The following is a 12,477-nucleotide window of genomic DNA, read 5'->3' on the forward strand; positions in this document are numbered from 1 at the left end:
ATACAAAAGATAAGCTTTGTGCAGTGGGTGTATCATAGCCAATGAGGTTTATCCAAGGCACGATTATTGCTAATTGAAAATACATACAAAAGATATATTCCTTTTTTAAATATCTGAATTGTCAATCAAAATTATTATATATAAATTAATGTTAATCTACCTTGAGAGAAGCTAATGAGTCAAAATATTCTGAGTCCCAATTTTGAGAAAGAAACTGGATTTCACCCGTTTTCCTCCTTATACATTTCATTGCCCCCAAATGCTTACTTAGTATTTACCACATCAAATGCTCTTATCAGGCCATCAAAGGCCAAGTGGGAGAAGCGAAGTGCTTTGTTGCAGAAAAACCCAGTTGAGGATTCAATTTATCACCAATTAAGATGTAACAGGATCGTGTTATTTTCTATCTGCCAATACACATGACTGTATACTAACCCATCAGCAATAAAATGACCATAAGATGGGAGATGTGAGTGGAAGCAAAGAAGAAATTATGGCAAGAATACCTTCATATAATAACTGTAATCTGTATTGTTTATTTTGGCAGAGATAATTCTCTCCCTCCTATGTCAGAAGTTATATACTAAGGTTGGTAAAATCTCGAAATATCTTTCAAGTACTATATATTTAATTTTTTTTTTATCTTAGGAGTTTAATAGTCTCAGGTCACATCCATATTGATAAATTATTAGCATGATGAAAGGTATACTGATGAAAGCAGTAATTAGCCTACTTAAATTATAAATGCTTCCTTCAAATGATGTATTTTTAAATCAGTTTATTAAAACCTCACAAATATGTTAGAAAATAATACCAACCACCGTTTCTTACACTGTAAGAAAATATAGCATTTAGCTTCTAAAAGTGGTTGGAATTTTCAAGTGCCAAATATTCAGGTTTTAGATTGTTATGTTCTTACTATACAAGTTTAGCATATGCTTCCATTTGAGTCTGAAATGCTGGCAAGACAAACACCGAATTGCCACCACATATCCTTAGGTTCAGATATTATCAAGTAAATTCTCTTTGGGTTCAAATTATGCAAACAGTTACAGTGATGCTAGTTAAATCAGTTGTGACCTTAAAGTCAAGTCATAAACCATTAAGTGTGTTACTGTTAATGTGAGTACTGCTTACATAATATATAATCTTCCAAACTGCAGACTTAACACAACAAATCATCAAAGCTTCATGACCTTAGTAGACAATACAGAATAAGTTTCGGAACCTGGCAGACCAGGATTCAAATCCCAGCTCTGTCCCTTACTGAATAACCTTGGGAAAATCTTTAGAAGGATCATTTTCACCTGTGAAATGGAAATAATACCACCTAACTTCATAGGATTGTTGTGAGGATTGCATGATATAATGTAGATACTCAGTAAATGGTATCTGTTATTACTATTTTACTAAATAGTAAAATATTTTTAGATGATAAGTATTCAGAGTATTCTTCCTTATACCTAAAATATAAGAAAAGCAAATATGGCATCAATATCACCTAATGATATAGGAGCAAATATTCCTCCAGAAAGGTCTTCAACTAAAACTTTAATATGGTTTTTCTTATTATAGATGATGCTGGATATTTATAACACTTATCAGAAGATTACTTCTATTTTATAATTTTGCATACTTTAGAAATGTTCCAGAGAAAACTCTAAAATGCCATGAAGCATTCATTATCAATAGACCATGTGCTTTAATCATTCTTGAAATAAAATATTACCTACTATCTTTTCTAATGTCAATTTATATGTTTCAACACTATTAGATGTAAGTAAATGTTGACCTTCAGGGAATTGCTCAAACTTTCTCAAGAGCTTTTGTAAGCAGCTTTAAAAATTCTATTCAGTGCCAGGAAAAAGCAGTCTCTTCCTGCCAAACAGTAAAAGTAGAATCCAACTCTGATTCTGGGAGAAGGCCATCCTACCCCTCAGCTAGTGAGCGGGTCATCCTGGTCAAGCACAAGTCCCTTATTACATACCAGGGACCAGGATTTTATGGATTTTAGAAAATTAATACCATACTTAAACCTTGTAACTCTTCCAGAGGGGTCTGAAACAGCATCTGGAAATCAAACATTCTAATGTTTCTCAGCAAACCTCAAGTCGCACTAATGAGGAAAAAGCTTCCTGTCAGTTTAGTTCAGGTTTACCACCAAAGTAAAAGTAGCTTTGACACTAAATTTAGCAGGGGTTGAGGGGACTTTTGATTTACATTAGCCCAAGTTCTGTTCTCAAGCTACAGAAAAAGCCTAATACCTTTTTCAAATATGTGAAGAAAAGGAAACCACCATGTCTCTATCCCTTACACCTCCTTTTCTTCAGATGCCCCATCTGTAACCCAACTAGAATGAAGACGGAATTATGATGGTCCCTACTCAAGGTTGACAGGAGTAAATATCATGGGATTTTCTCAATAAATATCTTAGCCAGGATGTGATACACATGCCCACTAAGACAAGTATTATTTTCATTCTTCTTCCCTAAGTATCTAGAACATCAACAACTCTTTCCTTTATCTGGGAATTATAATGTTAACGGTGGGCCTCTCAAAAACCTATTCCAATCCTTATTCCCTTCCTAACAAATAATATGTTTAACTCTCAAAGGCTTCCCTCTCTCATTTCAATCCTTTCTGAACATCTATTTTTATTTTTATTTTACTTCTTAGAGAAAGCATGGGTGGAGGAGAGAGGCAGAGGAAGAGAGAGAGAGAATGAATATCCCAAGCAGGCTCCATGGTGAGTGTGGAGCCCAACATGGGGCTTGATCTTACAACCCTGGGATCATGACCTGAGCCAAAATTAAGAGTTGGACACAACGAACTGAGCCACCCAGGTGCCCCTGAACATGTATTTTTACTTTATTTATGATACATACAGTTACAGTAGAGTGAAATAAATACATCAATTTAAATTACTAATTTCCAGGACATATTTTTAAATTCAGAATTTTTAAAAAATGAGAACACGAGCTGTTCATTGATATTGATCTTTATTAACAAGATCAATTTCCTCAATAAACTGAAATTTCCTCAATAAACTGGTAATTCTGAAGTCAAAACAAGGTTTTCATTTTTTAAATCAGCTTCAACAAGATCACATAAAGCAAATAATTTAAAGACAGGTTAGACACTGGCAGTGTTCTCCTAAAGGAGCCTGATATTTATGCCAGAAACATCCTTCAGACCCTAGATCAACAGGAAAAAAAGAAAAGAAAGAACATGGAAGGCAGAAGTAATGGCTGACCCTAAATTTATCTTTATTCAGGTTATGGTTCTTCAAAGAGCATCAGCTGTTTCGATTTGGTTTAAACAATGCTTAAATAGAATACATAAAAAATATGTTGTTTATATTTCTTCTGACTGGAAAGCAGAAAATTATGTGTTGCATTTCATCATATTTACTAATTTTATTCTAATTAAAACCTTCTAAATGCAAACAGTTTTGAAAGTGAATGAAATAATTTCCAAGTGACCGTGCCTGCCCCCCTTATCTATCCTATGAGCTCTGTGGTACCGCCTTCTTTTCAGCACGTGCTCTTCTGCACTTGGCTGACACAGAGATGAGGCTACAACCCGCGACACTCAGCATCAGAGTTCTCACTCCAGTGTGCATCTCGTTTCTCTGCCACGAGTTTGATGAATTGAGAGTGACTGGCATAAAGCTGGAGTTGATCACTGATGTCCACCCATTTCACTTTTCCAGCATCATCTCCAGCTTCTAGGGTAAGGTTATCCATTATCTCACCTATTGCCAAAGCACAACATCACCAAGAGAAAGTAATTCATTTATTTATGTCCTTTTCAACATAACTCTGTAGCTTCAAGTATTCTTACTGAAAACAATTTAAATCATTATTGTATTAGGTGCCCCAGGGAATTAAAAACTAGAAGCTTCCAAATTTTCCAAATGCCCAAATTTTAACCACATTGCTAAATTTTAAGTAGAGGCACCAGTAAGGAAGCTTTTCTCTTTAAAAAGTAAGAATATTGGCTTTAGCTTTAAAAAAAAAAAAAAAAAAGTGTTCATATTAAATGAGTATGAAACTTACATCAAAACAAGTTCTAGAGGGATTGGAGATTTAAATGTAAAAAAAAAGAAAAACAATTATTGGCAATTCATTTTACACTCTTAAGTGGACCTTTCTAAAATAAGCATGCGGGTGCCTGAGCAGCTCAGTCAGGTAAGTGTCTGACTCTTGGTTTCAGCTCAGGTCATGATCTCATGGTTCACTGATAGCACAGACAACATGGGATCCAGCTCTGCATCAGGCTCTGGGCATATAACTTGGAGCCTGCTTGGGAATCTCTTTCTCCCTCTCCCTCTGCCCCTTCCCCCTGCACCCCCCCCCCAAATAAATAACCATGACACCAAACCAGAAATCATAAATGAAAATATTTATATTTACAAATGAATATATTTATTAAAATCTTTATAATTATCAAAAAAATTAAAAATAAAGCTCTTAATCACTGTTGGGAATGTAAATAGACTATTTCTGTAGGACAATTTGGCAATGCTTATCAAGAGCTTTTAAAAAAGCAAATGCAGGGGCGTCTGGGTGGCGCAGTCGGTTAAGCGTCCGACTTCAGCCAGGTCACGATCTCGCGGTCCGTGAGTTCGAGCCCCGCGTCGGGCTCTGGGCTGATGGCCCAGAGCCTGGAGCCTGTTTCCGATTCTGTGTCTCCCTCTCTCTCTGCCCCTCCCCCGTTCATGCTCTGTCTCTCTCTGTCCCAAAAATAAATAAACGTTGAAAAAAAATAAAAAATAAAAAAAATAAAAAAGCAAATGCTGCGGCACCTGGAAGGCTCAGTCGAGGAGCCAACTCTTGATTTCAGTTCAGGTCATGATCCCAGAGTCGAAGGACTGAGCCCGTCATTGGGCTCCATGCTGAGCATGAAGCCTGCTTGAGATCCCCTGCCTCCCTCCCTCCCTCCCTCTCTCTGTCTCTCCCCCTGCTTGCACTCTCTTTCTAAAAGAAGAAAGGCACCTGGGTGGCTCAGTCAGTTAAGCAGCCGACTCTTGGTGTTGGCTCTTCATGATCTCATGGTTTGCTGACAGCACAGAGCCTGCTTGGGATTCTCTCTCCCCCTCTCTCTCTGTCCCTCTCCTGCTTGCTCATGCTCTCTCTCAGAATAAATAAACTTTAAAAAAAAAAAGAAAGAAAAGGAAATTGCTCTTTGATGAGAATTCATTCCACAAATACCAGAGTGCCTCTTATCAAGTCAGTTTAATAAACACAAGTTTACCTGTTTCATCATGGTAGTTCACAGCTTCTGTCTCCATCCATGCATTATCAGTGTTTCGAGGATCATCAACATATCCTTTATATATCTATTTTTAAAAGGAAGCAGACAAAAAAAGTGTACAGTCAAACACGAATGGGCGGAGCAGATGCCTGCTACATCAGAAATGTAAATATCCTATTACAAAGCAGTGTGCATATAATTAACTGTACATTATAAAGTTAAGATGGTAAATTACATGTCATGTTTTTTTTACTACAATAAGAAAAAAGTGCCAACCTAAAATTGTCAGGAGGCAATAATTAAGCATTTATTTATGATCAGAGAACTGCAAATCTGAGTACAGAGATGTGGGTAGCAACCCAGTGTCCCACTAGGGAGCAAAGTCAGAGGTTTTTAAGATGGGAAGAGAATGCTTGTATAAGTTGTTTTCAAAGAATTTTGACTGGTGTTACTGCAGAAAACTAATCTTGAGTGAATATAATTGGTTGCTAAGGCTATCACTAAGCAAGTCCCTTTTGTAGCAAGTTGCAGGTGTTTGTGTAGAGTCTTTGGAATATTTGCGGTTTAGCCCAGTTTAAAAGATCAGGGCTCCACCTGGTGAGGAAGTCCCACCTTCTTAAAGGCCTCTCAGCTCCATTTTAAAACCCCTTGATAATAAGTGACTCCTTATTTCACCTTTCACAAGTGAAATGTAAGTATCATAGAAACTTTCATGTAACATTCCACATGCTTGTTTTAAATTTCCTAGGATAAGTATTCTCAAGGTCAGCTTTAAAATTCACAAAACCCTCAACTCTTCAGACTCTAATTTCATAATTTGAGAACAGTCTTATTTGGGCCATATGACTTTTTTAAAGGCTCTAGAAATATTTTTCTGTGATTATATATAAGTATATTATATATATATATATATATAATTTCTGTGATTATAGTTTCAGACATACAAAGATAGATTTTTTTAGTTTAAAAAAGAAGATCTATAAATAAATTTAGTAAAGACTAATACTTAAGCTATTAATATAGGGAAAGATTTGGATCTAGCCATCTAACACAAACGTGACCCCAAAAGACTGAACATAAATAAATAAGAAATCCTAATTCTAGAAAGAAAACAAAGCAATTCAAACAAAAGCCAGCAAAAAAGAAACTCTTTTTCCTTATTACCAGCACACATATACTTTATAAGGTGATTTTTTTTAAATCACAAAGGGTATGTAGACAAAACATAAGACTTAAATGGTTATCAACCAGAAAAACTCTGAATAACATAATTTAAAATGTAAACGTACTCTCAAAAGAGCTAAATTTATGTAAGTTTTTTTAAAAGGTTTCCAGATGGATGGGTGTGTTCAGTGTCACGTTGGCTCACATCTAGTCTAAAGAAAAACTAAGAGGAAAAAAGTGTATTCTAATAAATGTAACTGACCTAAAGTTGGGCTATAAAAGTTTAAGCAGAAATCTATTCACAGTGAAGATCTATAATTTGTTTCTATGAATATGTATTTCAAATACACAGGTTTTACCTATCAGATTTCCAGGTGAACTTTTAAGGAATTTTCACTAATCCGTGAGGCTAAAATCCTTCATGGGAACCACCATTTCTTACCACTAGATGTTCCTGGCTGAAGAGTTTGTGCAACTGTTCCTCTAATTCTCTCTTTTCTGCACTGGATTTCTGTAAGGAGTTGAGAGCTTCCTCACCAAATTCTCTTTTCAGTGTAGCACTAATCTTCTCTCCTGGGTCCACCATCCCCTAATAGCCACATTATTTAAAAAAAAAAAAAAAAAAAAGTAATAAGCTTTAATTCATTCAACAAATATTTCCTGGGTGATGCAGTAGACACATTGTTCTACCTGGCCATAATCGTGATTCCCATTCTCCTGTGATATGTTCTTCTCTAAACCATTTGATTCTAGTAGAAGTAGCCAATCAGGGTATCTCATGTATTTGCAGTAATTTGTCCAAGGTTAGCCAATAGTAAACTGAGCCAATAAGACTCCTTTCCTGGTATCTTCTAAACTCAAGCTAAGGAAGGAAGGCCTGGAGGCAAGATGGAATATAGCAAGCCGAAATTTCCCCATTGTCCATCCCATTCCAGCCACACTGACCTCCTGAATCAGTGTCTAGGACATGCCAAACAAATCCCACCTAAGGCCTTTGCACCTGCTATTGCTTGTGTCCAACATGCTTTTCCCTAGATACCCACATGCATCGCTCATTCACCTTCTTCGAATCTTTGCTTACATGTTACCTTCTCAGACCTTTTATAACCACTCTAATCTCAAATTGCAAACTCTCAAACATTTCCTAGTCTCCTTCTTTGCTTTAGTTTTTTCCTTAATATTTATACCTTTAAACATACAATAACATATTTTATATTATCTGTTTCCCCCACTGGTATGTGAGCTCCAAGAAAACAGGGATGTTTATGTTGCTCTGTTATATTCTCAATGTCTAATATATCAGCTGACAAAAAACAGATCTCAAAATATACTGATTAGATGAATGGTTTTCAATATGACATCAGGGACAACCACTTCCTTACTGATCAGAATTTCAGATGACAAAAATATAAAATCCTACGATGAAATCATTACCGTGTTTTACACTAAGCATGGGTGAAGTTTGACAATTTGGCTCATAATAATTAACCTAAGCTTTTATTACAGTCACCTGGGATTTTTATTTCCAATCCATTTTTATCCTACAAAGAAAAAAAACAACCATTCTTGCAGATAGCAGTATAAGAATCATCCTCTTTTCAAATTATCTTCATTTCACAATATGGCATAAAATATAAAACCCTCTGTTGCACACATACACATTTCAAAAAGCCACTTCAAATTTACCACTGAAATGAACTCAACAAAGGTACAACTGTTCCTGATGATACTACAGAAATTTTAAAAACTGTAAGGAGGGGTGCCTGGGTGGCTCAGTTGGTTAAGCATCTGACTTTCGGCTCAGATCATGATCTCACAGTTTGTGAGTTCTACCTCCACTTCAGATCCTCTGTCCCCACCCTCTTTCTGCCCCTCCCCAGCTTGCACGCGCGCGCGCGCGCTCTCTCTCTCTCTCTCTCTCTCAAAAGTAAATACACATTAAAAAAAAATTTTTTTAACTACAAGGAAAAGTAACAAGAATTATCTTTTTTATGTCTAAAGTTAATGAGAATTCAATAAACCAATGCTAACAGTCTTACCTTGGACTTGGAAGTAGGGGTTGAGTTCTGAGATGGGACCCAACATGTATGAATATCTACTTTATGCCAGGTGTTTTATATGCTACCACTACTAATCCTATGAAGTAGATATAATTATGTAAATTTTAAAGAGAAAGGGGGCACCTGGCTGTCTCAGTCAGTAGAGCAACTCTTAATCTCAGTGGTGTGATTTAGAGCCCCAAACTGGGTGGAGAGACTACTTAAAAAATAAAAATTTTAAAAATTTAAGGTAAGTGTCTGAATTCTGTATTCTCAGCTCAAAGTGGGAAGGCCAACGTACAAGCCTAGGTCTAACTCCAAAGTCCATGTTCTTTTCCAATGGCTTTATAATTAGACTCAAATTCTAACAGCCTTGATGTATTATCCTACACTTGCTATTGACAGACTTCATTGCAGTGATAAATGACAAAAGAATTACTAAGTGAAGTGTGAAGGAATGGAAAATAAATGGAGGATAAAGATCTACATACAATAACCTTGCAGTAAATGAAGCTAAAAAGAACTTTAATTTTAATTCTTACCCCTGGGATTGCCCATTCTCCACAGTCTTTCCTTTTTATTGCCACAAACTGTAAGATGTTTTTCCCAGAAACAGGGTGGGTAATTTTATTTCCACTTCTATCCCTTTTCCACCTGTAAATAGTAATATAAAATCATAATGGATTTTGAAGAATAAGGATCTATCTCAAACTTGAGACAAAGTTATAATGATGTATTTTTCTTTATAACAAGAGTATTATAAATTCACCTCTCAGCTAGTTTTACCAAAAAAATTATTTTGTATTAGAAATATCCTGGGGTGCCTGGGTGGCTCAGTTGGTTAAGCGTCCGATTTCGGCTCAAGTCATGATCTCACAGTTCGTGAGTTTGAGCCCCGTGTTGGGCTCTGTGCTGACAGCTCAGAGCCTGAAGCCTGCTTTGGATCTGTGTCTCCCTCTCTCTGCCCCTCCCTCGCTCATGCCATGTGTGTGTGTGTGTCTCTCTCTCTGAAAAATAAACAAACATTAAAAAAAAAAAAAGAAATATTCTGTATTGAGCACTGTTACAAACCAAGTCAGATGTCTACTTTCCAAAAAAGATATTCTCTGTAATAAAAATTCAGAATATAAGTAGTTTTTATTAAAGAATTGTCAAAAAAGTTTAAAAGCAGAACAGAATTTAGAGGATGGGTCATAAAACTTAAAAACATAGTCGAAGGATCCTTTTTAAGAATCACTTTAATATAAGAGATCTGGTAATAATTCCTTTTAATGGGTCACTCTGTTATCAAAACAGAGATTACACAATGCAGATTACACAATACAAGTTCAGCTGGTCTCAACAGTAGTGCTTCTCAATCTTTATGCCCTTTCTTAAAAAACAACAAAAACAAAAAAACCACAAAAACCTCACTCTATCCTTTAGTTTTTAAAAAAGTATCAAAGTGGGGCACATGGGTGGGCTTAGTCGTTTGAGCATCTGACTCTTGATTTCAGCTCAAGTCGTGATCCCAGGGCATGGGATCAAGCCCTGCATCAGGCTCCACACTGAGTGTGGAGCCTGCTTTGGATTCATTCATTCATTTTCTCTCTCTCTCTCGCCCCCCCCCGGGGGGGGGCCCGGTCCCGCACGCAAGGTCTCTTAAAAAAAAAAAAAAAGTATCATGGTTATGTTAATTTTAGAATGAACTTTTTCTTTTTTTTTAAAGATTTTTTTTAGGTTTTATTTTTAAGTAATCTCTACACCCAACATGGGGCTCAAATTTACAACCCTGAGATCAAGAGTCACATGCTCTACCAACTGAGCCAGGCAGGCGCCCCAAGAATGCACTTTTTCTAACCATAGCCTCTTGCCCAGAGATGCTGATACATCTCCCTTTCCCTTCTCTACCCCCACCACACCGAATTTTAAGAATTGTTCTAAAACTATCTTAGGCAAAGAAAAAGATTTTGAACCTCTAGTACTAAACCAAAAAAGAAAGCCTATGATCTAATCATTGCTTTGAATTAGAATCAATGAAATTAAATGAGTTTAAATAGTTCTCCCCCCTCCTGCAAATAAATAAATAAATAAATAAATAAATAAATAAATAAGTTTCCAAATTTCTTTATATAGTGGTTGACTACCATATCTAACCCATAATTCCTGCCCTGAAAGAGCTCATAGTCTAGGGGTGGAGCTAGACATGTAAGTGAATAAATTATAAGAGAATGACAATTTGATGAGGACAGTAAATAGAAATGAAAGAATAATTAGTACAAGAAGACAGCATCTGTTTTTAAGGATGCCAGACATAGGTATGACATGAGCAAGAAACAAAGGTATAAAATAATATGTTCAAGAAACTGAATCTATAGGTGGGGTCTGGCACCATGGGCACCACAGAGGGAAAGAAGGATGATGAGGCCAGATGAGTAGGCAAAGAATTCATCAAATTCATCTGCTTAGAGAGCCAAAGAATATTTTTAAGCAGGGTAAAACCATAAGCAATTTGTATTTAGAAAGCTCATTCACTTTGACAAAAGTGTGGAGGCTGGTTGGGAAGAAAGCAAGACTGGAGGCTAGAAGACTGTTACCACTGATGAGGAAGCATAAGGCAAGCAGAGAGCAAAGTACAAGCTGGCATACCCTGCCCCCCCCCCCAAGTGGGATATGTGTGGTATTCCTCAGGCACTCCTAGATGCCGAAGAACAAAAGAAAAGAAAGAAAACAAATGGTTAGAGATCACAGTCATGCAGGACAGGAGTCTCTATCAGTTTACATATACCTTAGTAAATTACAAGAAAAAGGCAATCTTATCAATATCCTAATCTTCTGAAACCTAGACTCAGTTTCCTGGAGCCCCTAATATCACCCTCCCCTCCACAGTGATGTGGGGAACAAAGGCAAGAAGGAAATGGCAGGTAAAATTAAATTTCCTTATAACCTGCAACCTGCAGCCCACTGACAAATACTTGAAGCAAATGCAGAGTATAACATTTCTCCAGGAACCCCCTGCAGTCATAATGTTGATGCCTTACTAGAGGGAAAACAAGCTTAGCTTGACAACAGCAAGGCCTCAGGTATCTTAGGAGTCCTCTTTAGCACACTGAAGTCCCTCTGGAGGCCTCCCTTTTGTCTTTACCTCCCTCAACTCCACAGTATGTAACCAGTCACTCCTCACAACCCCAGTGCAGCTCTTTCTGCCCACAGGTCCTGTCCCTGTGCTTTAATAAAATCATCTTTTTGCACCAAAGATGTCTTCAAGAATTCTTTCTTGGCCATGAGTTCTGAACCTCACCATCACCCCAAAACCTCATCACCATGATCCAGGTACAAGATTGAGAACAGGAATGAAGGTAGACGTGGTACTTTTACTTCTTAAGGCCCATTTCTATAGCACTTATTATGTACCTGATACTGTTAAGTCTTTCATGTATTTACCCATTTAAGTCTCAAAACAACCCTATAAAGTAGTTGCATTATTATCTTTATTTTACAAATGTGGAAAATGAAGCACAGAGTAGATTAAACTTGTCCAAGACTGCAGAGCTAAGTGGTATAAACCAAAATTTGAACCCAGACAATCTGCTTCCAGAATCTGCACTCTTAATCACCATACTGTCTGCTTAAATCAAACAAACAGAATGTTTATACTAATTGGGTAAGAGGAGGGTGTGAGAAGGTGAAAGATGTGAAAGATGTGAAAAGGTCACATAACCTGTTTACCTTCTCAGATTTTACCCCAAAGGCACTCATTTAAGAACTACCAAGCAGAGTAGTTTCTTCTTTTGTTCCTTATTGTAAATACCAAATAATGAGGGAAACAAAGGCAGAAGGAAATGGCAGATAAAGTTAAATTTCCTTACAACCTGCAGCCCACTGACAAATACTTCAGGCAGGTAGGGTATAACATTTCTCCAGGAACTCCCTGCTGTCTTAATGTGAATTCTTTGCTAGAGGGGAAAACGATCTAGCTGACAACAGCTAGGCCTCCTGGATCCTGTGAGTCTTCTTCAGCATATGAAAATCCCTTTGG

The 12,477-nt window shown here is 36.9% G+C and overlaps 1 protein-coding gene and 1 pseudogene across 5 annotated transcripts in view; one reads left to right on the plus strand and one right to left on the minus strand.

Moving 5' to 3' along the window:
• NUDT9 (nudix hydrolase 9) overlaps positions 1-12,477 on the minus strand; it is a 98,536-nt gene that overhangs the window by 63,256 nt on the left and 22,803 nt on the right. For 4 of the 5 annotated variants that reach the window (XR_005791582.1, XR_005791581.1, XM_040478715.1 and 1 more), the window contains exons 5-7: positions 9,002-9,113; positions 6,863-7,009; positions 5,257-5,341 (exon numbers count right to left, since the gene is read on the minus strand). Coding sequence is in view for 3 of the 5 variants with exons in the window: in XM_040478715.1 (XP_040334649.1) it covers positions 5,257-5,341; positions 6,863-7,009; positions 9,002-9,113 (344 nt within the window). In the remaining 2 variants the exon portion in view is untranslated. Of the gene's footprint in view, positions 1-2,846; positions 3,755-5,256; positions 5,342-6,862; positions 7,010-9,001; positions 9,114-12,477 lie in introns of those variants that run through there. The other variant, XM_040478700.1, reaches the window with a different exon arrangement.
• On the plus strand, positions 13-167 carry LOC121040632 (uncharacterized; annotated as a pseudogene).

This window comes from Herpailurus yagouaroundi, unplaced genomic scaffold (assembly GCF_014898765.1).
Source record: "Herpailurus yagouaroundi ecotype Mexico unplaced genomic scaffold, PumYag 28, whole genome shotgun sequence".
Lineage (NCBI taxonomy): Eukaryota > Metazoa > Chordata > Mammalia > Carnivora > Felidae > Herpailurus > Herpailurus yagouaroundi.